The sequence below is a fragment of the Bufo bufo genome, chromosome 6 (genome assembly GCF_905171765.1).
Source record: "Bufo bufo chromosome 6, aBufBuf1.1, whole genome shotgun sequence".
Taxonomy (NCBI): domain Eukaryota; kingdom Metazoa; phylum Chordata; class Amphibia; order Anura; family Bufonidae; genus Bufo; species Bufo bufo.
The window spans coordinates 94,139,413-94,164,002 of NC_053394.1; the positions used below are offsets into that span (position 1 = coordinate 94,139,413).

General features: G+C 42.8%; 1 protein-coding gene across 2 annotated transcripts in view; it reads left to right on the forward strand.

The window, feature by feature from the left end:
• The window catches only part of BICC1 (BicC family RNA binding protein 1), a 259,900-nt gene that overhangs the window by 206,459 nt on the left and 28,851 nt on the right, over window positions 1-24,590 (forward strand). For both annotated transcript variants that reach the window (XM_040436564.1, XM_040436565.1), the window contains exons 5-11: window positions 1,848-2,006; window positions 5,507-5,560; window positions 13,586-13,780; window positions 18,441-18,692; window positions 18,884-19,015; window positions 19,931-20,105; window positions 21,888-22,046. In XM_040436564.1, coding sequence (XP_040292498.1) covers window positions 1,848-2,006; window positions 5,507-5,560; window positions 13,586-13,780; window positions 18,441-18,692; window positions 18,884-19,015; window positions 19,931-20,105; window positions 21,888-22,046 — 1,126 coding nt within the window. The remainder of the gene's footprint in view (window positions 1-1,847; window positions 2,007-5,506; window positions 5,561-13,585; window positions 13,781-18,440; window positions 18,693-18,883; window positions 19,016-19,930; window positions 20,106-21,887; window positions 22,047-24,590) is intronic.

The following is a 24,590-nucleotide window of genomic DNA, read 5'->3' on the forward strand; positions in this document are numbered from 1 at the left end:
TAAATTGAATGCTCAAAAAATGTTTTGTCTCACTCCCATTTCTTCTTGTTGCATGTTGAAGCTCTACTTGAAACCTTGTTAAGATCCAGCCATGCTAAATATGATTTTTTGCCATTTTTCAAGTAGTCTTAAACTTTTGATCAGGACTGTATATAGATGGGTGGTAGCTATAGATATTATTTGTATCCTTGATAGAGCTGCTCATGTTGAGGTCAGCAGATCTGGTCCCCTGAAGGCAGCACTCCATATGCACGCACGTATATTAATGGACAGTCTCTACCATCCCCCCTGCTGGGGCGCCCAGCGATTCGCTCTAATTTGCGAAGAAATCTGGCAGTAAGTGTTACGTGTACCTCCAACACCACCACATGGGAAAATAATTTATTAGTACATTGAAATTAATCAATTTACATTAATCAGATGTAAAGCAGGACAGGTCCTTCAGAACAGGAGATGCTTCTTGTAACTTCTTATCAATTTAGTCAAGGGAATGAGAATCCTGAACAGATGAGCCCCCTCTATTGACTCAGAATTGTACTCTTCTCCATCTTACACACCCAAGGGATTTATATAAACCATATACAGTGGAGTACTCACCATGGAGGCAGACCTCTAAACTGCTGTAGGGCCTGTGGTGAGGAGGGGCCTAATGCTCCTCTTGTTTCCAACATAAAACCGTGGCATTTTTCTGCAGCTGCCACTAGGAAGAGCTTGGTGCAAATAGAGCTCCCCCTAGTGGTGGCTGCAGACAGCCTTGTAATGTAGGGATTTAATTAAAGGGAACCTGTCACCGGGATTTTGGGTATAGAGCTGAGGACATGGGTTGCTAGATGGCCGCTAGCACATCCGCAATACCCAGTCCCCATAGCTCTGTGTGCTTTTATTGTGTAAAAAAATAATAATTTGATACATATGCAAATTAACCTCAGATGAGTCAGAGCTTGAAAATATGACTCTTCTCTGGTCACACAAGTAAGATATGACTCTTTTTAATGTTAATTTGCATAAAAGGCGGGAAGTACAAAAATGCATAATACTTATTGAATTAGTCTGCAAATGAAATTAAAATGTTTAGGGTAACACAATGAACATTTAGAAACGCTCAGTGAGGGTAGCATAGTAGAGGTGACAGGTTCTCTTCACAGCTGCATGGGAGAGATTTATTTTTGTATTTGTGCCAGTTATCATCTGTGAATACATACAATTAGAAGTACGGTGGACTCCCACCGATCAGATACCAATGACCTATACGGAGGATAGGTTATCGGTTAAAACATCTCAGGAAACCTCTAACTATATTACTGTCATAGACCACCTCAAATAATACTATAAACTACTTCTCTACCCTAATCCACCACTTATATTAGATGTTAGTCCCTGAAGCATTCTACTCCTCTAGGAATAGTTGGTGCTACAGGAATGTTCACGGCCGTGTGTTTTATCCGTGTGCAGACAGCGCACACCCTCATAGGACTAGGTGGTGCTATTCACACCACTGTTTTTCAGCACAGACCCACAGGTCCTATCTTTGCTTGTGTGTCACTAAACAAGAACCTGGTGACCAGTGGAGACAGTTGTCTCCAGCGGTTGCTGGGTCTATATCCTAGAATAACACATTGACTTTACTGCCGTACAGAAAATCATCCGTGTGTTGCGGCTGCACTGACTGTGTTTAATATGGATGTGAGCATAACCATTACCCTATAGTCATTCTGGAACTCTATTTAGGTTGCACTAAATCCTCTTCGCTTTCGACTACCTATGTGCCGGTCCATATTACAAAACACAGGTAATGTGTAATGTTTTTGTATTTGATTCTATTGTGGTGTTTTTTGTTTTTTTAACAGAGTAACAGAGTTACTTTAAAAATGGACGTCTCCCATACTGAGCACTCTCATGTCATCGGTAAAGGGGGCAACAACATCAAGAAGGTAATGGAGGAAACTGGTTGCCACATACATTTCCCCGATTCAAATCGAAACAATCAAGCGGAGAAAAGTAACCAGGTACTTTTTTTCCCTTTAATAAAACATATACTGTACCTCTTTCCTGGGCCAGCGGTATACTTCATGAATGGGCATGTGATATACACATATAATTGACATTAAACCCCCTCTGTCTCTTTAACAGGAAGTGTCCTGTAGAGTCATAAATGTAATGATACTAACTTATCTGTTGCATCATTCTAGAAAAAAAAAATTCTAGTACTTTTAATCTTTATGCGCCGTTAATGAGCGGTTAAGTGCACTGAAAGACGGGGCTAAACATCCTTTCTCCTCCTGCTTCCTCTGATTGACAGGGCCGGGTTCCTGCATAGTCCTGTTGCCTGGCCCTGTGAATCAAGAAGGGAGAGACTGGCAGGTGGAGCAAGGGTGCACAGAGTGGCTTGGGCATTTAACTGCTCATTTGCATATGTACGGTATTACATGTACTTTTTCTCCAGAATGAAGGAACAGATCTCTAATTGAAAGGTATCATTACATTCAACTGAGCTAGCCTTACACTACTCTGTGTCTGGTATAATAGTGAACATAGATGATAGATTCCCTTTAATCAGGGTAAGTGTTGCTGCAGGAAAGTGGACTGCAATTCAGGTCACACTGATAATAAAGTCAATCTATATAATGTATTTATATCCATAATAATAATATATATAGATCACATTGTGATTACTAAACATGAGTGCTAGAACTAAATGGGTGTCTACCAGGTTAACATATTTAGTGCTGTATGCTTTCTCTAGATAAATCATGAGGTAAGAACTGGTCAGACTGAAGTACGGTATTTTTCAGACTATAAGAGCCACCAGACTATAAGACGTACCTAGGACAAAGAGTAGGAAAATAAGAAGAAAGAAATGTCATTAGACTTCAGACAGACCCCTATTCTTCATCAGACCTCAAATCAGACCCCTCAGCGCCACAAGCCTCAGATAGGACCCCCGTCGGCCTCAGATGGAACATTAAAATAAATAAATAAACTTGCCTTGCTTGCTCCGGACAGCGTTGCCACTCATTCACCGCTCCCTAGTCGTCTTCCAGTCTGCGCTGCACTGTGACCTGACCTCGCCCAACATCAGGTCATATTGTGCGCCTACGTGCACTACATCCTGATGCTGTACGCAGTCAGGACACAGTGCAGAGCGGGGCTTGGAAGAAGACCAGGGAGGGTGAGTAGAGCCAGCGCAGTGCTTCCCTCACCGATCTCCGCGCCTCCCGCATGCTGATGACCACTTCCGTAATGGAAGCATTCAGTAGTATTTGGACTATAAGACGTACTGTCATTTTTCCCTCGCTTTTGGGGGGAAAAGTGCATCTTATAGTCCAAAAAGTACAGAATTTGAAACTCAGAAATGGCAAGGATATGTGTGGTTTTTAATAACCAAAAAGGGCCACTCTACAGGCCCACGAGTTATGTGTTGTGTTCCAGCTCAGTCCCATTCACTTCTATGAAATCTAGCTAGACACACCCATGGACAGCTGTGGAACTCTTCCTGGACTGTACAACATTTTTAACCTTGGGAAGCCCAACTGTCCAGCTTCTTCTGTAGTGTACTTCCAGTCTGTACTGACAGTTATAGAACAATACAGGAAATCTCCTTTTAATAACTTTTTTTTGTTTAGTCCTCCAGATTTTTTTTATTTTTTTTTTATTAAAAAAAAGAAATCTATGGGGGAAATTTATCTTGAGGGGAATAAGTCAGTTTTGCTTGAGTCTGTGCTGATATATTTTATACCACATTTATCAAATGTCACGTGTTTGAAAAAGTTGTCTCGTCCTTAAACCTAACACTTAAAAAAGCTACTTCAGTTTTCCTACTCCACCCTCCTACTGGAGTGATATTGCGACTTTTAAAAAAAAGTCTCAATGATGAATCTAACCACGCCCAATTTTGCGACTTTTTGAAGCCAGAATTCTGGCGTGAAGGTATGATAAATAAGGGCCTTTGTCCTTAATTTTCCAAGACAAAGACAGAAAGGTGACAGTTTATCTTTAAGAATGTTTTGTAAATAGTTTCATTGTAAGTCTCTTGCAGCCACATTTCATGTTGCAGACAGATGAATTTCAGGAATGTTTTCCACAGTCGTGGTTACATTTTGCCCGTAGTCTTTTGGTTGTTATATAGTTTACCATGCTTCATACCCACAGACATTTGTAACATGTATGTGTAGCCACAGATTAATAGTTGTATTGCACAGCTTGACACACCATTTAGACTGTTTTATTTAGACTGGGATTTTTGAACACTGTATTACATCAAACAGGATATTTCCCACTGATTGCAGACATAACTTTTTTTTTTTTGTTATATCAAAAATAATTTATGCCATGTGTGAGATGAGACTCGGAACAAGGTGGGGTCCCATTGTTTCTTTCTCATCACAGTCTGCTCTTAGAAATAGAGGCTGTGTCCTCGCCACTGGAATAAATACACACCAGTGAGTCAGCAGTGACGTCATACGACAAGACGGAGCAGTTCCCAGGACATTAGATCTGATCAGATTTTTGTGCTTGCTGTTTTGATGTTAGACGTATTTGATAATCTGTGATGCAAAAGAATATTTTTCATGGAAAAAGGGGTTATCCTAGTTTAGGGATCAGCAACCTTCGGCACTCCAATTATGGTGAAACTATGACTCCCAGCATGAACACTTGCTTAGCTGTTTTCAGAACTCCCATTAAACTGAATAGAGCATGCTGGGAGTTGTAGTTTCACCACATCTGGAGTGCCAAAGGTTGCGGACCACTGTCCTAGTTTTATTTTTATTTTTTTAATCTCATCTTGCCCCCCTGTGATGTGTATTAAAAGTATTGACTTATGATGATTAACTTTACCCTACTGTGAGAGCGGTATGCACCCTGGTTTAATTAGGTTGCGGCAACTTCTTGGATCACATGCCATACATTGGGCATGAGATCCTAGCCCAGTTTCAACCCACAATGTACGTGTGTTACGTACATTTCTAACCGATTTAGGAATCATTCATGATCCAGCAGATAACATAAATTGTAAATTGGGGCTATAACTTTATCTGTGAGTTGTAGGATACAATGGATACTATGTCTCTTATGGAGAGCACCCAAACGGTGGACGAGTCTAATAGGCCAAGCAATTCTGGGAAGAGGATATGCAAATGAGCTCTTAACAAACTCTGCCTCTAATGCCACCAGACGTAAGGCAGCTATCCTCTCTAAGTCCATGTTCGACCTTTTAAACAGGCCTTGAGACACGACTTGGGTAATAATTAAGCCAGCATCTCACCTGCAGACAGTTTTGGGGTGATTGCCCCTCATCAGTGCAGAGCAGAGAATTCACAGAGGAGCATTTCCTGGCCTAGACCACTCCTCTCCATAAGGAGATATAGTATCCCCTGAATCCTGACCTAGGCCTCTTACCCGGTCAAGGCAGTACTCTCTGCTCTGCACTGATGAGGGGCAATCACCCTAAAACAGCTGTCTATATACATAATAGAATAATTTACCTGACCGTAATGTTTCATTGCAGGTATCAATTGCTGGGCAACCTGCTGGAGTCGAATCTGCAAGAGTAAGAATACGTGTAAGTTCATGTGCAAAACAAATTATGTCACATTCCCTTACCACTAAAAGGTTTTTTTGCCACAAATCACATTTATCATCTACTGTATCTAGGGGATAGGTGATAAGTGCCTTGCCTCTTCATTCAGTGTCCGTGAGGCTGACGGAAGGAACGTCAGAGCTCTGCTGACAGTCCTATAAGAATTTGAATGGAGCTGCAACACACATCCTTGATCGCTGTTTCATCCAGCAGTCACCATCTTGCTGTTATGCGAGAGTTATGGGCGGCTCAGGACCCCTGTTCTAGTGATTGATGGAGTTTTTTTTGGCAGACATGTATTACCCTGGTTAGGGTTGGGTTAAACACCAAAGATTCCGTGAACCCATTCTTTTTATTTAAGTGTATGAGTAGTCATGAGCATTATTGGTGTAATCCACCCCACGTGCTAAAGGGCCACATACACATTAGCTTATCAGCTATTCCCAATGACTTTGGCCAGGTGCCAACTGACTATTTAATGTGGAAAGAAGAAATAGGTATGTTTTTGCTTTTGTTCTGGCAGTAGTAAGCTTCCACCACATGTATCTGGCAGCAGCTGTCTCCTTTCTTGCCCTTTAAGACACATACATGCTCAGCCAAACTAAACTTGTATGGAGACCCACGAGTAGTAGGTGTTTAGCCAATAGCAACTGAAGGTGTATGGGTAGCTTAAGAAGTACTGAGATGACTGTGCTCAGGTGAATGCGTTTGCATGCCGAACTTCCCCTCTTGGGCAGACCTGCGAAGATGAGCATACCTGCCTGCTTCCCAGCACTACCTACCTGCCTGCTTCCCAGCACTAGCTACCTGCTCCTCTGCACTCCCAGGATGTAAACGTCTGTTTTGGCTGCAGCAGTGACTTCTTGCTCCCCTTGTGTCATGTGACCATTTGACATGACTGAAGAGGAGCAGGTCACTTCTGTGGCCAGTGATTGGCTGCAACAGCATCAATACGGAGCGCAGCAGAGCACCCGAGGCAGGGTAGAAAAGGAACAGGGAGCTCGTGCCAGGAAGCAGGTAAATATGCTTCAAAAGAGGGAAGTTTGCAAAAAAAAAAAAAAAAAATGAAAAACAACCCAAAGGTGCATAACCCCTTTAAAGATACTCTAAAATATAGGGAACTTACAGGTAACAGGAACTTTGTAATCAACGCATGACCCTTTAAATACCCAGTTACTCTTTGCTAAACTATATATTAGATCTCGGAGTATGTATTGCATATGGACAGGTTGTATATGAACAAGCCGTCTCATTTTCCCTCTTACCAGAGCTTCAGTCCCTAAGGTCAGCACTTCAGGACCTGATTGTAATGGGACTATATTAGGTCAAATCTGGACGTATATAAGTCAATGTGCAGTCCACAAATGGTTAAGATCTGCATGCTTTTCCATAGCTTTTTCCTGGCATTTACAGTGATTATTAGATTTTCCTATGGTCGGCTTTGTAGCATCCTGGTTTACTGCACTGATGCCCTATAACATCTGATTACAGAGGGGTTTTTGGCTGGTTGAATACCATTGTGCTGTTTTGGAAAAAAAGAAAAGAAACTCTTCTCAAATGGTTTGGCAGCTTAAGTGACATATTTCAGATTTCCTCCATTGCTTTGTGGTTTTCATCTCATCAATGTTTGAGACGTTATATAGTCCAGACTAAACCACCTTTCTGCATGCCGTTATTCCATTCATCATTTATTACTGATCGCCTGATGACTGCTAAAATACACACACAGGCAGAAGTATTGAAAGATTATTTGCTTTAGATCTGGCATTTATGTCCCATCTAGCATTCCTTGGACACGTCTTGTACACCGCACTACTCATTCACATAGTCATTAAGGAACAAGAAAAATAACTTTACGGCTTGCACTAGGCATGTTAGCAATACTCTGTTTTCAGATTTGTATATTTGCACCATTCTTCTTACTACCTACGTTACTTGATGTATACAGTATATAGCTTCATTGCTGTGCACAGAGACAGTAGCTGCCCTAAAATATATTTTATTACCATTAATGGAAAAAAATGCAGCTCTGCTGGTTAATATCATCGGGATCCAAAGTTCCCTTTAATCGTCCTATTAATGAAAGTGTCTTCTAATGGGACCTCTACAACTTTCAGCAGCAGGCAGCATCTTTTTGCACATTTTAGGCACACATAATAAAATTCTATTAATATGGAATTCCTTAAATTTAGCATGGCTGGATCTTAACAAGGTTCCAAGTAGAGCTTCAACATGCAACAAGAAGAAATGGGAGTAAGACAAAACATTTTTTGAGCATTCAATTTAATGTAAACAACGAATAAACTGAAACAGGCTGTTTTTCAGCTGATCAAAAGTTTAGGTCCACACCTTAAAAAAAAAACTAAACCCCCCCCCCAAAAACAGAAATCCAACTTCCAAACATGAACTGAGTAATGAGTAGCTCCGCCGTTATTGTTTATCACTTCCAAAATTTGTTTCGGCATGCTTGATGCAAGCGTTTCCATGAGGTGAAGTGGGAACATTTCTCCAAGGGGTGAAGACTGCCGCACGAAGGCCATCTACTGTCTGGCACTGTTGTCCATTTTTGTAAACTTCCCTTGCCATCCATCCCCAAAGGTTCTCAATTGGATTTAGATCAGGGGAACACGCAGGATGGGCCAAAAGAGTGATGTTATTCTCCTGGAAGAAGTCCCTTGTCCTGCAGGCATTGTGTACTGTAGCGTTGTCAGGTTGAAAAACCCAGTCGTTACCACACAGACGAGGGTCCTCAGTCATGAGGAATGCTCTCTGCAACATCTGGACATAGCCAGCAGCCGTTTGACGCCCCTGCACTTCCTGAAGCTCCATTGTTCCACTGAAGGAAAAAGCACCCCAGACCATTAAGGCGCCCCCTCCACTGTGGCGCGTAGAAAACATCTCATGTGGGATCTGCTTGTCATGCCAGTAACGTTGGAAACCATCAGGACCATCAAGGTTACATTTTTTTCTCATCAGAGAATAAAACTTTCTTCCACCTTTGAATGTCCCATGTTTGGTGCTCTCTTGCAAAGTCCAAACGAGCAGTTCTGTAGCGTTCAAGGAGACGTTTTTTGTTTTTGAAGCCCTTCAGTCTCTGATGCCGTCTGATGGTTGTGAGGCTGCAGTCAGCACCAGTGGGGGGCCTTAATTTGGGTCGAGGATCGTCCAGTGTCTTGACGGACAGCCAATTGGATCCTCCGGCTCAGTGCTGATGAAATTTTTTTGGGTCTTCCACTTGACTTTTTTGTTCCATAACCCTCAGGATCATTTAAGAAATTCCAAATGACTGTCTTACTGCGTCCCACCTCAGCAGCAATGGCGCGCTGTGAGAGACCCTGCTTATGCAGTTCAACAACCTGACCACGTTCAAAAAGGGAGAGTTTTTTTGCCTTTGCCATCACAACGTGTGACTACCTGACAGAAAATGACAATGAATCCACATCTTTGCGGATGGCCTTTTAAAGGCATGTGATCCTAAAATTTTGATCAGCTGAAAAACAGCCTGTTTCAGTTTGTTCGTTGTTTTCATTAAATTGAATGCTCAAAAAATGTTTGGTCTCACTCCCATTTCTTCTTGTTGCATGTTTAAGCTCTACTTGTAACCTTGTTAAGATCCAGCCATGCTAAATATGATTTTTTGCCATTTTTCAAGTGGTAAAACTTAAACTTTTGATCAGGACTGTATATGTCTGCCCAAAAAAACTCCCATCTATTACTAGATCAGGGGTTCTGAGCCACCCATTTCTCTTGTATGACACCAATATGGCGACAGCTGAATGAAACAAGGATCAAGCATGCATGTTGCAGCTCCATTCAGATTGCTATAGAACTGTCAGCAGAGCTCAGACGTTCCTTCCATCAACCTCACAGACAGTAGCAAGACCCTACACAATCTGATACTAGTCTATCTTGCGGGTAGGTGAGAAATTGTTTTCTTGAGTTTATCTTGCCTACATTTACTGTACATTGCAAGGATTTGGAAGGAAGTCCAGAAAAATGTCTGCCCCTGTGATCTTAACCTCTTAAGGACATAGGGCGTACAGGTACGCCCTTGTGCCCTGGTACTTAAGGACACAGGGCGTACATGTACGCCCTGTGTATTTTCGATCACTGCCGTGCGGCTGGCAGTGATCGGAACCCGGTGCCTGCTCAAATCATTGAGCAGGCACCTAGGCTAAATGCGCGGGGGGGTCCCGTGACCCCCCCATGTCGGCGATCGAAGACCTGCGGTTTGCTGCGATTTCTGAAGTTTCTGGTCCCCGCAGTCCCTGACCGCGGGGATCAGAAACTTTATATGCCAAAAAAAAAGTTTTATTCACCCCCCCCCTGCACCCCCGAATGATTTTTATGGTGGCGGGAGGTGCAGGGGGAGGGTTGCGGGCGGTGGGGACGGTGCGGGAGGCGGGCGGTGCGGCAGGCGGGATCGCGATCCCCCGCCCGCCTCCCCTTGTATAATCGTTGGTGTCTAGTGGGGATACCAGGGTGCCAGCACATTGCTGGCACCCTGGTATAAACGGCTGACATCTGCGATGCGATGTCAGCCGTTTAACCCTTTCCATACAGCGGTCCGTACGGACCGCTGTATGGAAAAGGTTAACAGCGCAGGGAGCTCCCTCCCTCTCCCATCGGGGGGCTGCTGTGCCTTTGCAGCCCCCCGATGGGGAGGGAGAGAGCCCCCCGAGAGATCCCCTCCTTACCCTTCCCCGTCTGCGAAGTTCTGAGCAGTACTGAGCAGACGGGGAAGGTTCCCATGGCAACAGGACGCCTCTCAGGCGTCCTGCTGTCCATGGTGCTGAACAGATCTGTGCTGAAAGGCATAGATCTGTTCAGTGTAAGTAAAATACAGTACAGAACAATATATATTGTACTGTACTGTATTATACAGACATCAGACCCACTGGATCTTCAAGAACCAAGTGGGTCTGGGTCAAAAAAAAGTGAATAAAAGTGAAAAAAAAGTAAAAATCAAAAAACACATTTATCACTGATAAAAAATGAAAAAAATAAAATTCCCTACACATGTTTGGTATCGCCGCGTCCGTAACGACCTGATCTATAAAACGGTCATGTTACTTTACCCGAACGGTGAACACCATAAAAATAAAAAATAAAAAACTATGATGAAATTGAAATTTTGCCCACCTTACTTCCCAAAAAAGGTAATAAAAGTGATCAAAAAAGTCGCATGTACGCCAAAATTGTAACAATCAAACCGTCATCTCATCCCGCAAAAATCATACCCTACCCAAGATAATCGCCCAAAAACTGAAAAAACTATGGCTCTTAGACTATGGAAACACTAAAACATGATTTTTTTTGTTTCAAAAATGAAATCATTGTGTAAAACTTACATAAATAAAAAAAAAGTATACATATTAGGTATCGCCGCGTCCGTATCGCCCGGCTCTATAAAAATATCACATGATCTAACCCCTCAGATGACCACCGTAAAAAAATAAAAATAAAAACGGTGTAAAAAAAGCCATTTTTTGTCATCTTGTGTCACAAAAAGTGTAATAGCAAGCAATCAAAAAGTCATATGCACCCCAAAATAGATGCCAATCAAACCGTCATCTCATCCCGCAAAAAATGAGACCCTACTTAAGATAATCGCCCAAAAACTGAAAAAACTATGGCTCTTAGACTATGGAGACACTAAAACATTTTTTTGGTTTTAAAAATGAAATCATTGTGTAAAACTTACATAAATAAAAAAAATTGTATACATATTAGGTATCTCCGCGTCCGTGACAACCTGCTCTAGAAATTACCACATGATCTAACCTGTCAGATGAATGTTGTAAATAACAAAAAAAAAAACGGTGCCAAAAAAGCTATTTCTTGTTACCTTGCCGCACAAAAAGTGTAATATAGAGCAACCAAAAATCATATGTACCCTAAACTAGTACCAACAAAACTGCCACCCTATCCCGTAGTTTCTAAAATGGGGTCACTTTTTTGGAGTTTCTACTCTAGGGGTGCATCAGGGGGGCTTCAAATGGGACATGGTGTCAAAAAAACCAGTCCAGCAAAATATGCCTTCCAAAAACCATATGGTGTTCCTTTCCTTCTGCGCCCTGCCGTGTGCCCGTACAGCTGTTTACGACCACATATGGGGTGTTTCTGTAAACTACAGAATTAGGGCCATAAATAATGAGTTTTGTTTGGCTGTTAACCCTTGCTTTGTAACTGGAAAAAAAATATTAAAATGGAAAATCTGCCAAAAAAGTGAAATTTTGAAATTGTATCTCTATTTTCCATTAAATCTTGTGCAACACCTAAAGGGTTAACAAAGTTTGTAAAATCAGTTTTGAATACCTTGAGGGGTGTAGTTTCTTAGATGGGGTCACTTTTATGGAGTTTATAATCTAGGGGTGCATCAGGGGGGCTTCAAATGGGACATGGTGCCAAAAAAACAGTCCAGCAAAATCAGCCCTCCAAAAACCAAACGGCGCACCTTTCACTCTACGCCCCGCTGTGTGCCCGTACAGTAGTTTACGGCCACATATGGGGTGTTTCTGTAAACAGCAGAGTCAGGGCAATAAAGATACAGTCTTGTTTGGCTGTTAACCCTTGCTTTGTTAGTGGAAAAAATGGGTTAAAATGGAAAATTAGGCAAAAAAATGAAATTCTCAAATTTCATCGCCATTTGCCAATAACTCTTGTGCAACACCTAAAGGGTTAACGACGTATGTAAAATTAGTTTTGAATACCTTGAGGGGTGTAGTTTCTTAGATGGGGTCACTTTTAGGGAGTTTCTCCTCTAGGGGTGCATCAGGGGGCTTCAAATGGGACATGGTGTAAATAAACCAGTCCATAAAAATCAGCCTTCCAAAAACCACACGGCGCACCTTTCACTCTACGCCCCGCTGTGTGGCCGTACAGTAGTTTACGGCCACATATTGGGTGTTTCTGTAAATGGCAGAGTCAGGGCAATAAAGATACAGTCTTGTTTGGCTGTTAACCCTTGGTTTGTTAGTGGAAAAAATGGGTTAAAATGAAAAATTAGACAAAAAAATGAAATTCTCAAATTTCCTCCCTATTTGCCAATAACTCTTGTGCAACACCTAAAGGGTTAACAACGTATGCAAAATCAGTTTTGAATACCTTGAGGGGTGTAGTTTCTTAGATGGGGTCATTTTTGGGCGGTTTCTATAATGTAAGCCTCGCAAAGTGACTTGAGACCTGAACTGGTCCCTAGAAATTGAGTTTTTGTAAATTTCGGAAAAATTTCAAGATTTGCTTCTAAACTTCTAAGCCTTATAACATCCCCAAAAAATAAAATATCATTCCTAAAACAATTCAAACATGAAGTAGACATATGGGGAATGTAAAGTCATCACAATTTTTGGGGGTATTACTATGTATTACAGAAGTAGAGAAACTGAAACTTTGAAATTTGCAAATTTTTTTCAAATTTTTGTTAAATTAGGTATTTTTTGGTGCAAAAAAAATTTTTTTTTTGACTCCATTTTACCAGTGTCATGAAGTACACTATGTGACGAAAAAACAATCTCAGAACGGCCTGGATAAGTCAAACCGTTTTAAAGTTATCAGCACTTAAAGGGACTCTGGTCAGATTTTCAAAAAATGGCCTGGTCCTAAGGTGTAAAAAGGCTGTGTCCCAGGGCATCTGTCAGCAGATTTGTACCTATGACACTGACTGACCTGTTACATGTGCGCTTGGCAGCTAAAGGCATCTGTTCATTTCTGCCTACAATGCTGAGAAAAATGATGTTTTAATCTATGCAAATGAGCTTCTAAGAGCAACAGGGGCGTTGTCATTACTCCTAGAGGCTTTGCTCTCTCTGCAACTGCCCTTTAACTTGCATATTCTCAGTTGTGATGAAATTCAGAACTATTATATTACGTATTGGTGAATATAAGCTTGGCACCTTGGTTCTAGTGCACCTTCCTGTATGTTTTCTCAATACAGTGGGACCCTACGTCTAACAGGATGGCTTCTACTGTAAGAATGTATTGTCTGAGGATTTTTCTCTCCCACAGGAGCTGCTACCGTTGGTGCTGATGTTTGACTTGCCCATCGCGGGTATTCTGCAGCCAATTCCAGATCCAAACTCTCCCACAATCCAGCACATCTCTCAAACCTACAACATAACTGTTTCTTTCAAGCAGCGCTCCAGAGTGTACGGTGCTACTGTGATTGTAAGAGGGTCCCAGAATAACACCAGTGCTGTTAAGGTAACCCATTTGCTAGAATGCTTTACCATGAATCGGGTCTCTTCATAAGCATCCCGGTTGATACTGCAATCACGCTTATGTTTTTCCAGCTGCGAAACAGCTCACCCTGAAAGAAAAATTTGCAAAAACCATAGGAGAGTTCATTTCAGTGTCATATAGCAATGCATGATCTTTTTCCAATGCTTAAACCCTACACATGGCATCAGAGCATTAATACAATGAATCTCCCTGCGTTCAGAGGGCTTGAAATGCTCGGTCATGTTAACGTGCTGATTCCTTGGAACCTGCATCTGATTTCTTTTCCATTTGCACGCTTATGTTGTGTTTAAATTATAGTTCATGTAGGAGTTTAGTCTCTTTCAGACAGATTTAAAGGGACTATTTAGTGTATACTTGTGTGCATGTTTATGTCGCACTCAATATGCAATTTAAAGGTATTTTCCAGGACTTACTGATGGATGGCTTGTCCTCAGGTAAGGTCTTCAGTGGTGTTGACCGAACTGAAGCAACCAAAGTGGAATTTGATCCAAAGTTTAGGAAACATTTGATTTGCCATGAATCTAAATCCCCTTAAAAGCCTCACCCCGCGTGGTCTCCACCATTTCACTGTGATCTGAGCATAGGGAGAGACCTGACAAGCGCTACAGACAGTGTTCAAGAAGCCTTAGTTGTGGAATATTGGATAGGGAGAGTGCAGGGACAGTATAGAGAGATCATCTGGAGAGTTTTTTTACACACTGTAGGGAGAGCATAGGGAGACTGCAGGGACTGTAATCTGAAGCTGAAGGGATCCAAAGGAGACAGCGCTGTTTGCATCAATCCCTGTGTAGGGCACAGCGCTATCTAATTGACCTGTGTCCTCCTTGTTTGTACCTATGTAATTCTATTAGTCCTTGAATTTCAAATTGGGGTGAATAAGCTGTCTAATCTTACTGTTATTGGGGTGTCCACCTGCCTGTCACAGTAACTGTTTCACTACCAGAAAGCACTAGCTATGCATGTTGCTGCATTGCACAGTGATGTACACCGAGATACTCTCCCTACAGGCTTAGATATTGCTGATTTAATGCTCTTTGTGACTAATTCAGAACAAGGCCATTTTTTGGGGGAAAATTCGGCAAAGCATCCAAATGGAATTTTTTTAAACCTTCACTCATCTCTAGTTATCAGTATTGAATCAGCGGAGGTCGAACTCCTGGCACCCCAGAAAATCAGCTGGCCTTGCCTGGTTACTGTAGTGCTGTTCCCTTTCAAGTGAGTTACCAGGCATAACCACTTTCTAGCTTTGTAGTTCTGACTTCGGCGCTTGTGAAAATAGCTAAGTATAGGACATCAATAAGTAATTCCTGGGAAACCCCTTTAATAAGCCTTACTCACGTTGATTTCTTTGAATGCATTCTATGTTCTACTATGTAAGATACTATTTCAAATAGATTTTTGTTGCTATATTTAATGACTTTTGTGTATTCTCCAGAGCAATATGTACTAATCCTCAAGGGGCAAAACTTAGCATTTATTAGATAATAATATAAAATAGTGACGCGCTAACCAGGATAAAACCTCTAAGACAATCAAACAATAGACAGCCCAGGTGGGCCTGGACAAACTAACACTGAGTGGTAACAGTGGCAGGTTGCATGTAAAAGGAACGTTCTCACCCATCAGAAGCTGTAGAAGAATATCCAAATCACATATCCTGGGTCACACCTGGACTCAAGCAGGCTTCTCCCACTGGTGCGCCTGTGTTTAGGCTATTTGTGGTTTTTCTGGTGGCCTTGGTCCCACTGCCCCCCCCCCCCTCCCCTTTGAAGTTTTTTTTATACAAGCTCCAACCACTGCCAAAATTTGCTGGTTTCTAACCCTTTCTCTAATGCAAACTTCATCTATTGCTTGCAACTATTCATGTACATCTCCCCTGATGAGTTCATGCTGAATGAAATGTGACGCGTCGGGAGTTTACCTTTTAATAGGGTGTAATAGGGATAACGCCCGGGATTAGGGAAAGGTATCCGGACGGGGATGCCCCTTGCGGGGCAAGTACCTTGTGTAGATAGGTAGGGTAATTTAGCCCCCGCCCCTCATTTAGGGTGATTTAGGGACTCTCTGCTCCCTACTCCCATCGACGCCGAGGTCTATACGTTGGCATCATTGCTGAATGGTATCACAGCTCACCTCATGGAAGCCCGCATCATTGAAAGTGACTCCACTATCCACTTCTACAGCTTCTGAGGGTGAGAACGTTCCTTTTACATGCAACCTGCCACTGTTACCATTCAGTGTTTTTGTCCAGGCCCACCTGGGCTGTCTATTGTTTTATTGTCTTAGAGGTTTTATCCTGGTTAGCGCCTCACTATTTTATATTATTATCTAATAAATGCTAAGGTTTACCCCTTTCTCCCCTAGGGGATCTGTACATATTGCCATTTCATTTTGGGAGTAATTGGTCAAGCTTAATACGCTTGGCCCTAGAGATTGTTGTTTATTCTCCAGAGCAGCATTCTCAATTCTGCTGGAAACAGTGGACCCTAACAACTTAGCTCCCGTATTGTAGCGATACAGTTTTTTCCTCCATCAGATTGCCTGTGATAAAGACCATATTTCCCAGAATGCACATCTCCATAGCAGGTTTTATGCAGGCATTTTTTAGACGGTCTCCAGTCCACAGCAGTAACGGTATTATTCATGGTGTGGGAACTTGTAGAGTAGTGCTGACGAGACACAAGTATCTGGCCTATGTGTATTAATATTTGTCTCATTTTGCCCGTATTTCAGAGTGTTTCCAGTCTAGCCATGCACCTTGTATATATTCCAGATGCAGATGCATCTTCTACATGATAAAATTCCTTCACTCATTTTCCCTTCACTCATATTCGGCCTCCATTACAAGTCCTGGGAGGTCTCCAGTGATTTTTCACATTGGATTATGTGCACTTTTTTCCAGCTAAGTTAGTAATTCAGACGCTCTGATGCCTTCGCTTCCAATAAATACATGCAGCAGTTATGTTCTTTGGACTATGTGAAAACATAGATACTATGTAAACTGTATAGTTTACAGAGGGCTTCAACCTGGTCTCAAGCAATGCAATTATCTAAAGATGTAACAGATGTTAGAGGGCTCCTTTGGCCTGTCGGATGGAATTGTGGATTTGATTTTTGAACTTTGGTGTTTTATACAGTGCATCTTATTTCCAAAAGCCCCAAAATGTAAACCATCGTAAACATTCCTGTATCGGGAAAGAAACTGTATGCACACAAATATTTTTGGGGGGTATTGTTTTGGTGAGTTTTAAAATTGGTTTATTGTTCTGGTTAAATCTGAGCAGTCAGTGCGGCAGTGTAAAGCTGTGAGGAAGAATAGCCTGAGTCCCTGAAACCATCATAAATAAGATGGCAGATAGCTTTCTTACCTTGTGAGATGTTAAAGAAACTTTAATAACAAAAGTGCTAGCTGTCACTTACCATTTGTGGTGGACCTCCAAATGATGCCCTCTTGGAGTCATAGGATTGACAGATGCAACCACTTTGTGTCAGTTACCACAAAATCTAGTCTAACGGACTTAAAGGGGTTGTATCACCTGGAGCATTGTTGGCATATTGCTGGGTTATGCCACCAATGTCGGATAGGTGCGGGTCCCACCTCTGGCATGCACAGCCACCGTCTGTTCTTTTGTAAGAGAACACCAAAGAATAGCTGAGTTTTGTGCTCCGCTGTTTTCGGTACACCCATAGAAATGAACGGAGGCCAGTCGTGTATGCATGGTGCGCTCTTGTTTCCTTTGGGAGTTTTGATCTTGAGAGGGTCCCATAGGTGGGACCTGCACCTTTCTTACATTGGTGACCTACTGTATCGCTAGGACATGCCACCAATGTTCCAGATGAGACAAGCCCTATAAAGCTGTCCTTGGATAGCTGTTGGCCAAATAGCTGTATGGTCAAAAGATATTCCTCCCAACTCCACCATATACAGTATATGCATGCTTGCCTGGGCGATCATACATGTATTTTCCATGGGAAGAGGACAATAAACAGCTGCCTGACATCTGCAGTCAGAAAAAAGTGAGGACATCACTATACATGAGGTAGTCAGCCAGTCCTGCTGAAATCAGCAGATTCAACTGACTTTCATCAGATGTGTATGGACACCTTAACTACTGTATACTGATTATAGATTAAATAATTTTAAGTAAGGCTGCGGAAGAGGACAGGGCAAAATGACTACCTACAAAAACAGAAGCCGTTTTGGTAAAGGAGAGTCTTTTATGGTGATATTAGGCTCACCATAGAAAGCCATGAGAAAAAAATCCTTGCAAATATGAAGACATTTAAACCTTACCATGAAAGAGTCCATTCACACAGAGTTTTTTGACTGCTGAATTACCAACAGCTGGCTGCGAGGAGGCAACAATTTATGATCTCGTCTGTGCCAACAAACAACATGTCCTTTCTTGGCATGACTGCAGCAATCGGCTACGACCACATGAACGGTAGCGTGGCCGTCCATTGATGCCTCCCTTAAACTGGTGGCAGTTTCCATGCCTCCATTAGGTAGCGAATGTCTGTCTTTTACCAAACATTTCCTGGAAATATTTTTTTCCTTGCATATGGTGCCAAGGTATTTTGTATGGTAGCTTGACGGCATTTGTGATGTTGTCTTTCATAGGAAGGCACTGCACTATTGCTGGAGCATCTTGCTGGTAGCCTTGCCAATGCTATACCTGTCAGCACACAGTTGGATATTGCTGCACAGCATCACCTCTTTATGATGGGCCGAAACGGTGGCAACATCAAACACATAATGCAACGAACTGGTGCTCAGATCCACTTTCCAGATCCAAATAATCCCCTGAAGAAGTCCACAGTCTACCTCCAAGGCACCATCGAGTCAGTCTGCCTGGCCAGACAATATCTCATGGTAAGTATCTGTAAGGATTTTCATTACCCTGTCAAGGTGCGACCCTTGGTGTGTGTGTGTGTGTATATATGTGTATGTGTGTGTGTGTGTGTGTGTGTGTGTGTGTGTATATGTATATGTGTGTATATATATATATATATATATATATATATATATATATATTTTATAAAATATTTTTATTTCCTTCGCAGGGTTGTCTCCCACTAGTTCTGATGTTTGACATGAAAGAAGAGATTGAAGTGGAGCCACAGTATATAACTCAACTCATGGAGCAGTTAGATGTATTCATCAGCATAAAACCAAAGCCCAAGCAGCCAAGTAAAGTAAGTTTCATGTAATAAAATGATGACTTAAAGAAATTTTGCACCTGTTTTTAAATATATTTAGCTTCCATTTCCATTACTGGTCTGGGATGGCTGCCATTTATTTAGTTTATCAGGGTATCGTTACTTGCAGATACTGAATACGTTCTTAGCCATCATCTTTTGCAGAAATGAAAATCCTGTCTGGTGATCATCCTTCAATACTAGAAATCACAGCCAACTCTTAAATGGATTGTATAATCTGGCACTCAGAACTTGTGCTGGTAAATTTAAGGGAGCGTAGGGATATCATTAGGACATGAGAGATGTGTTTTAACTCCTAATAGTTGTAGTGGGGCATTTAAAGGGGTTGTATGACTCCCCCAGCAGTTTGATTTATGGCCCCAAAATTGCTCAGCCTAAAATAAAATAAAGAAGGCCACTTCTCCTGTGGTCCTGGAAATGCAACATCCCATTTGTCATCTTCTGCACCGCTGCAGTCATTCACTGGCCTCAGCAGAAACGTGTCCTCAAGGGGCTTTTGACCACTGAGGCCAGTGAAGGGCTGAAGTGGTGCCAGGGGACTGGAACCAGCGGGGATGGGACCGTTGGTGCAGGAATGGAGTGTCGGAGAGTTTGGAAAGCCTTTTTGCTTTTCTTTAGGCTGAGCACTGGCCACGAGTACGATTGCTCTGGGGGGTCGGACAACTCCTTTAATGCATGTATTTCTTGTATGTTATTGATTGTATAAACAGAAATGATGATGAAATTGCATTTTTTTTAAAAATATCAATGGTCTAGAATTTCAACTTGTGCTACACCCATCAAAATTTTCCCTAGACGTGTTGTGGTCACATAGACGCCAGATTCCCTCACGTTTGCAGAAGAGGTTTCTAAATGTAATTCTTGCTCAGTTTGTTTAATGTTCTCTTACAGTCAGTGATTGTAAAAAGCGTTGAACGAAATGCCTTAAATATGTACGAAGCCCGAAAGTGCCTTCTTGGACTTGACAGCAGTGGAGTGGCCATTACAAGCCAGTCTACATTATCCTGTCCAATGCCTTTTCATGGACTGGATATCCTTACAGCAGGTTTGGGACTTACTGGATTAGGTGAGTGGGAGCCGCCATTTTCTCACATGTTCCAAATTCACATCTTGTTAAGAATCAGCCTATATTATTTTATTTTAAAAGATACAAAACGTAACCTGCTACTATGAGGAGAAAGAGGCATTGTAAATACCGGTAGGGCAGTAAAATGGCGTGTCTGGGTGAGTGCACTCTAGATGTGCTGCCGGCACATCCTTTTCAGAGGACAGGACAACCTGCTTACTGCACCAATGTACATTCAGTATAGAAAGCGTGTTTGACCAACAGCGACCGACTTCTTACCAATTCCATCATAAACATGCATGCTTGGCCAAGACAGAGAAAATAATAAGCTGCTGCGAGACCCCACTGCCTGGGAACAAAGGATCATTCAGCATACCTGAACTTTTCTGTCTCCCACTTTTGGGAGAGTCTGGAGGTCCCTGTATATGTTAGATGGCCAGTCCATACTACTGAAATCAATGGATTTGGATAACTTTTATGTGTATGGCCAGTTTAGGCATGTTGTAGAGGCCTGTAGGTTCAGTGTGATCCATAATAATAGCTCTAAATGAAAACTTAAATTTTACAAGATTTTTATTTATTTATTTTTTACTATACAGGTGAAGCATATGCTAATTTGTCTATTTAAAGGCTGTGGATACCTTTTTGGGAGCAATTTTTTATCATTGCATTTTACTCATTTTGGGTTAAAATCAGCTTTTCCTCTACAGTTTTTCAGTTTCACTACATGTACAGACTACAACTCTCTGCCTCATACTGAATCTGTCAAGGAGGTGTTCTGACGGCTCTATCTGTAGCCCTCATCTCTGAACCCCTGCCTTAAAAACTCATCTGTCATGTTTAAGTGTGACAAAAGGGGGTATTCCCATCTCAGACAATGGGGGCATATCGCTATCTAGTAAAGGCAGCCGGCAAATGCGTGGCTGCCCTCCATTTATTTCTATGGGTCCACCAAAAATAGCCGAGCACTCTCTCGGCTGTTTCCGTCAGCCCCATAGAAATAAGTGGGAGCTGTGGCCGCACAAGCGCTGTGCGCTCCCATTCACTTCTATGGGAAGAGCGCTTGGTGGTGGCTCCAGCCACCACTTTCCCCGCTTCATTCTCGATGTACAGATGTAGCAGGGGTAACACACACACTTAACTCAAATTTCTTAACTCATCGCGTTATCTTGAAACAAAAGCCATTGAAAAGCAATTGCTTAACACATTTAGTTGCATTTAGTTTAGATAACAGGTCTCATAAAGCATGTGTGTTAACCCTGCTACATCCGTAGGTGAGGTTCCCAGAGGTCAGACCCGGTCTAGCACTATGCCCCCACTGTCTCAGATGGGAATACCCCTTTAAGCATAATGATTGTTTTTGAGCTGCCAGGAGTTCAGAGACAAGGGCTATAGAGCCAACCATTAGGGCATCTCCCTAACACATTCAGTGTAAAGCAGAGAGCTGTAGATGTAGTAAAACCGAAAGCTGTAGAAAAAAAACTTGAATTTTTTAATAAAAATAAAAAATGCCCCCAAAGGTGTCAAATGAAAGACTACTACAAGTGTACGTTTAGAAGTCTGTTAATATTCGCTGTGTTGAAACCTTATCCCTCCGAGTGCTTGCTTTCTGAGGGGATTGGGAGAACATGCTGTGCTTTCTTCAATAAACGTCATAGAATCCCAAAGAACCTTTTTTATATCGGGTTAATTAATGATGAAATATTTCCACATTACACAGAAAAGCTTAGAGAAGGACATGTAGTAGTGTAACTGTTAATGCAATGTTCACTTCTTCTACAGGTCTCCTGGGCCCCAATGCCCTTTCTATTAATTCGTCTACGGCACAAAATACTCTGCTGAACGCCCTGAACAGTTCGGTCAGTCCACTTCACAGCCCCAGTTCTGCACCTAGTCCAACACTTTGGGCAACTTCACTAGCGAACACCACCAACGCTGCAGGTGACTGTCGGGTTCAGAGTTGTCATGAAAATGTTTGACAAAAATATTGCTCGTTGTACAACTGCCATTTATTAGACAACTGTTGGATCACTAGTTGTCGAAATGCGACATTATTCATGAATACAGTTGAGGCTACTTTCACACTTGCGTTTAGAGCTGATCCGTCTGGTGTCTGCACAGACGGATCCACTCCTATAATGCAAACGCTTGCATCCGTTCAGAACGGATCCGCCTGCATAAATGGTTTTTCAGATCAGATTTTTCACTTCGTGAAAACTCAGATCCGACAGTATATTCTAACACAGAGGCGTTCCCATGGTGATGGGGGCGCTTCAAGTTAGAATATACTAAAAGAACTGTGTACATGACTGCCCCCTGCTGCCTGGCAGCACCCGATCTCTTACAGGGGGGCTGTGATCCGCACAATTATTGTGCGAATCATAGCCCCCTGTAAGAGATCAGGTGCTGCCAGGCAGGAGGGGGCAGACCCCCTCCCTCCCCTGTATTAAATGTGACCAGTGCGGCCCCCCTCCCTCTATATTCATTGGTGGCCAGTGCGGCCCCCCCTCCCTCCCTCCCCAGTATTAAATGTGACCAGTGCGGCCCCCCTCCCTCTATATTCATTGGTGGCCAGTGCGGCCCCCCTCCCTCCCTCCCCAGTATTAAATGTGACCAGTGCGGCCCCCCTCCCTCTATATTCATTGGTGGCCAGTGCGGATTCCCAGTATTAAATGTGACCAGTGCGGCCTCCCCCCTCCCCCCCCCCCCCCTTAATTAAAATCACCCCCTTCCCCATCATTGGTGGCAGCGGAGAGTTCCGATCGGAGTCCCAGTTTAATCGCTGGGGCTCCGATCGGTTACCATGGCAGCCAAGACGCTATTGCAGTCTTGGCTGCCATGGTTACTTAGCAATAAATAGAAGCATTATACTTACCTGTGAGCTGCGATGTCTGTGACCGGCCGGGAGCTCCTCCTACTGGTAAGTGACAGGTCTGTGCTATAGGCAATGCGCCGCACAGACCTTTCACTTACCAGTAGGAGGAGCTCCCGGCCGGTCACAGACATCGCAGCTCGCAAGTAAGTATAATGCTTCTATTTATTGCTAAGTAACCATGGCAGCCAAGACTGCAATAGCGTCTTGGCTGCCATGGTAACCGATCGGAGCCCCAGCGATTAAACTGGGACTCAGATCGGAACTCTCCACTGCCACCAATGATGGGGGGGGGGGGGGGGTCATTTTAATTAGGGGGGGGGGGAGAGGGGATGCCGCACTGGTCACATTTAATACTGGGAATCCGCACTGGCCACCAATGAATATAGAGGGAGGGGGGCCGCACTGGTCACAATTAATACTGGGGAGGGAGGGGGGCCGCACTGGCCACCAATGAATATAGAGGGGGAAGGGGGGCCGCACTGGTCACATTTAATACTGGGGAGGGAGGGGGCGCCACACTGGCCACCAATGAGTTAAATACAGTGGGGGGGGGGAGGCAGGGGGTTCTGCCCCATGCTGCCTGGCAGCACCTGCCGGGCAGCAGGGGGCAGTCATGTACGCAGTTCTCAGTATATTCTAACTTGAAGCGTCCCCATCACCATGGGAACGCCTCTGTGTTAGAATATACTGTCTGATCTGAGTTTCACGATCTAACTCAAATCCGATGGTATATTCTAAACATAGAGGCGTTCCCATGGTGATGGGGACGCTTCAAGTTAAAATATACCATCGGATTGGAGAAAACTCCGATCTGATGGTATATTAATAGGGGACTCCTGACTTTACATTGAAAGTCAATGGGGGACGGATCCGTTTGAAATTGCACCATAGTGTGTCAACGTCAAACGGATCCGTCCCCATTGACTTGCATTGTAAGTCTGGACGGATCCGTTTGGCTCCGCACGGCCAGGCGGAAACAAATACGCTGCAAGATGCGTTCGGGTGTCCGCCTGCTGGGCGGAACGGAGGCCAGACGGTGCCAAACTGATGCATTCTGAGCAGATCCGCATCCACTCAGAATGCATTGGGGCTGTACGGATCCGTTCGGGGCCGCTTGTGAGAGCCTTCAAACGGAGCTCACAAGCGGAACCCCGAACGCAAGTGTGAAAGTAGCCTGAGCCGTATTTATTTGCACTTATTTTTTTATTATTATTACGTTCTCGCATCCCATCAATTATTTTACCTTGTGTAGTGGGCCATTCTCATCATAGGCTAAAGATCTTGCAACAGCGACACCTACAGGTTACGTTGTGGTGCAGCAAGCAATAGAAGATCCGAACCATAGTTAACATTGCCTCTACAATCAAAAATTGTGAAATGTGGAATAGGGATCGACCGATATTGATTTTTTAGGGCCGATACCGATAATTTGTGAACTTTCAGGCCGATAGCCGATAATTTATACCGATATTCTGGGAATTTTCATTTTTAATTAAAAAAAAATTTCTATACAAATCTGCTGAAAATTAATATGTTTATTGTTAATGTGTATTTTTTTGTTTATTGTTAATGTGTATTTTTTTTTATAAATCTTTTTCATTTATACTTAA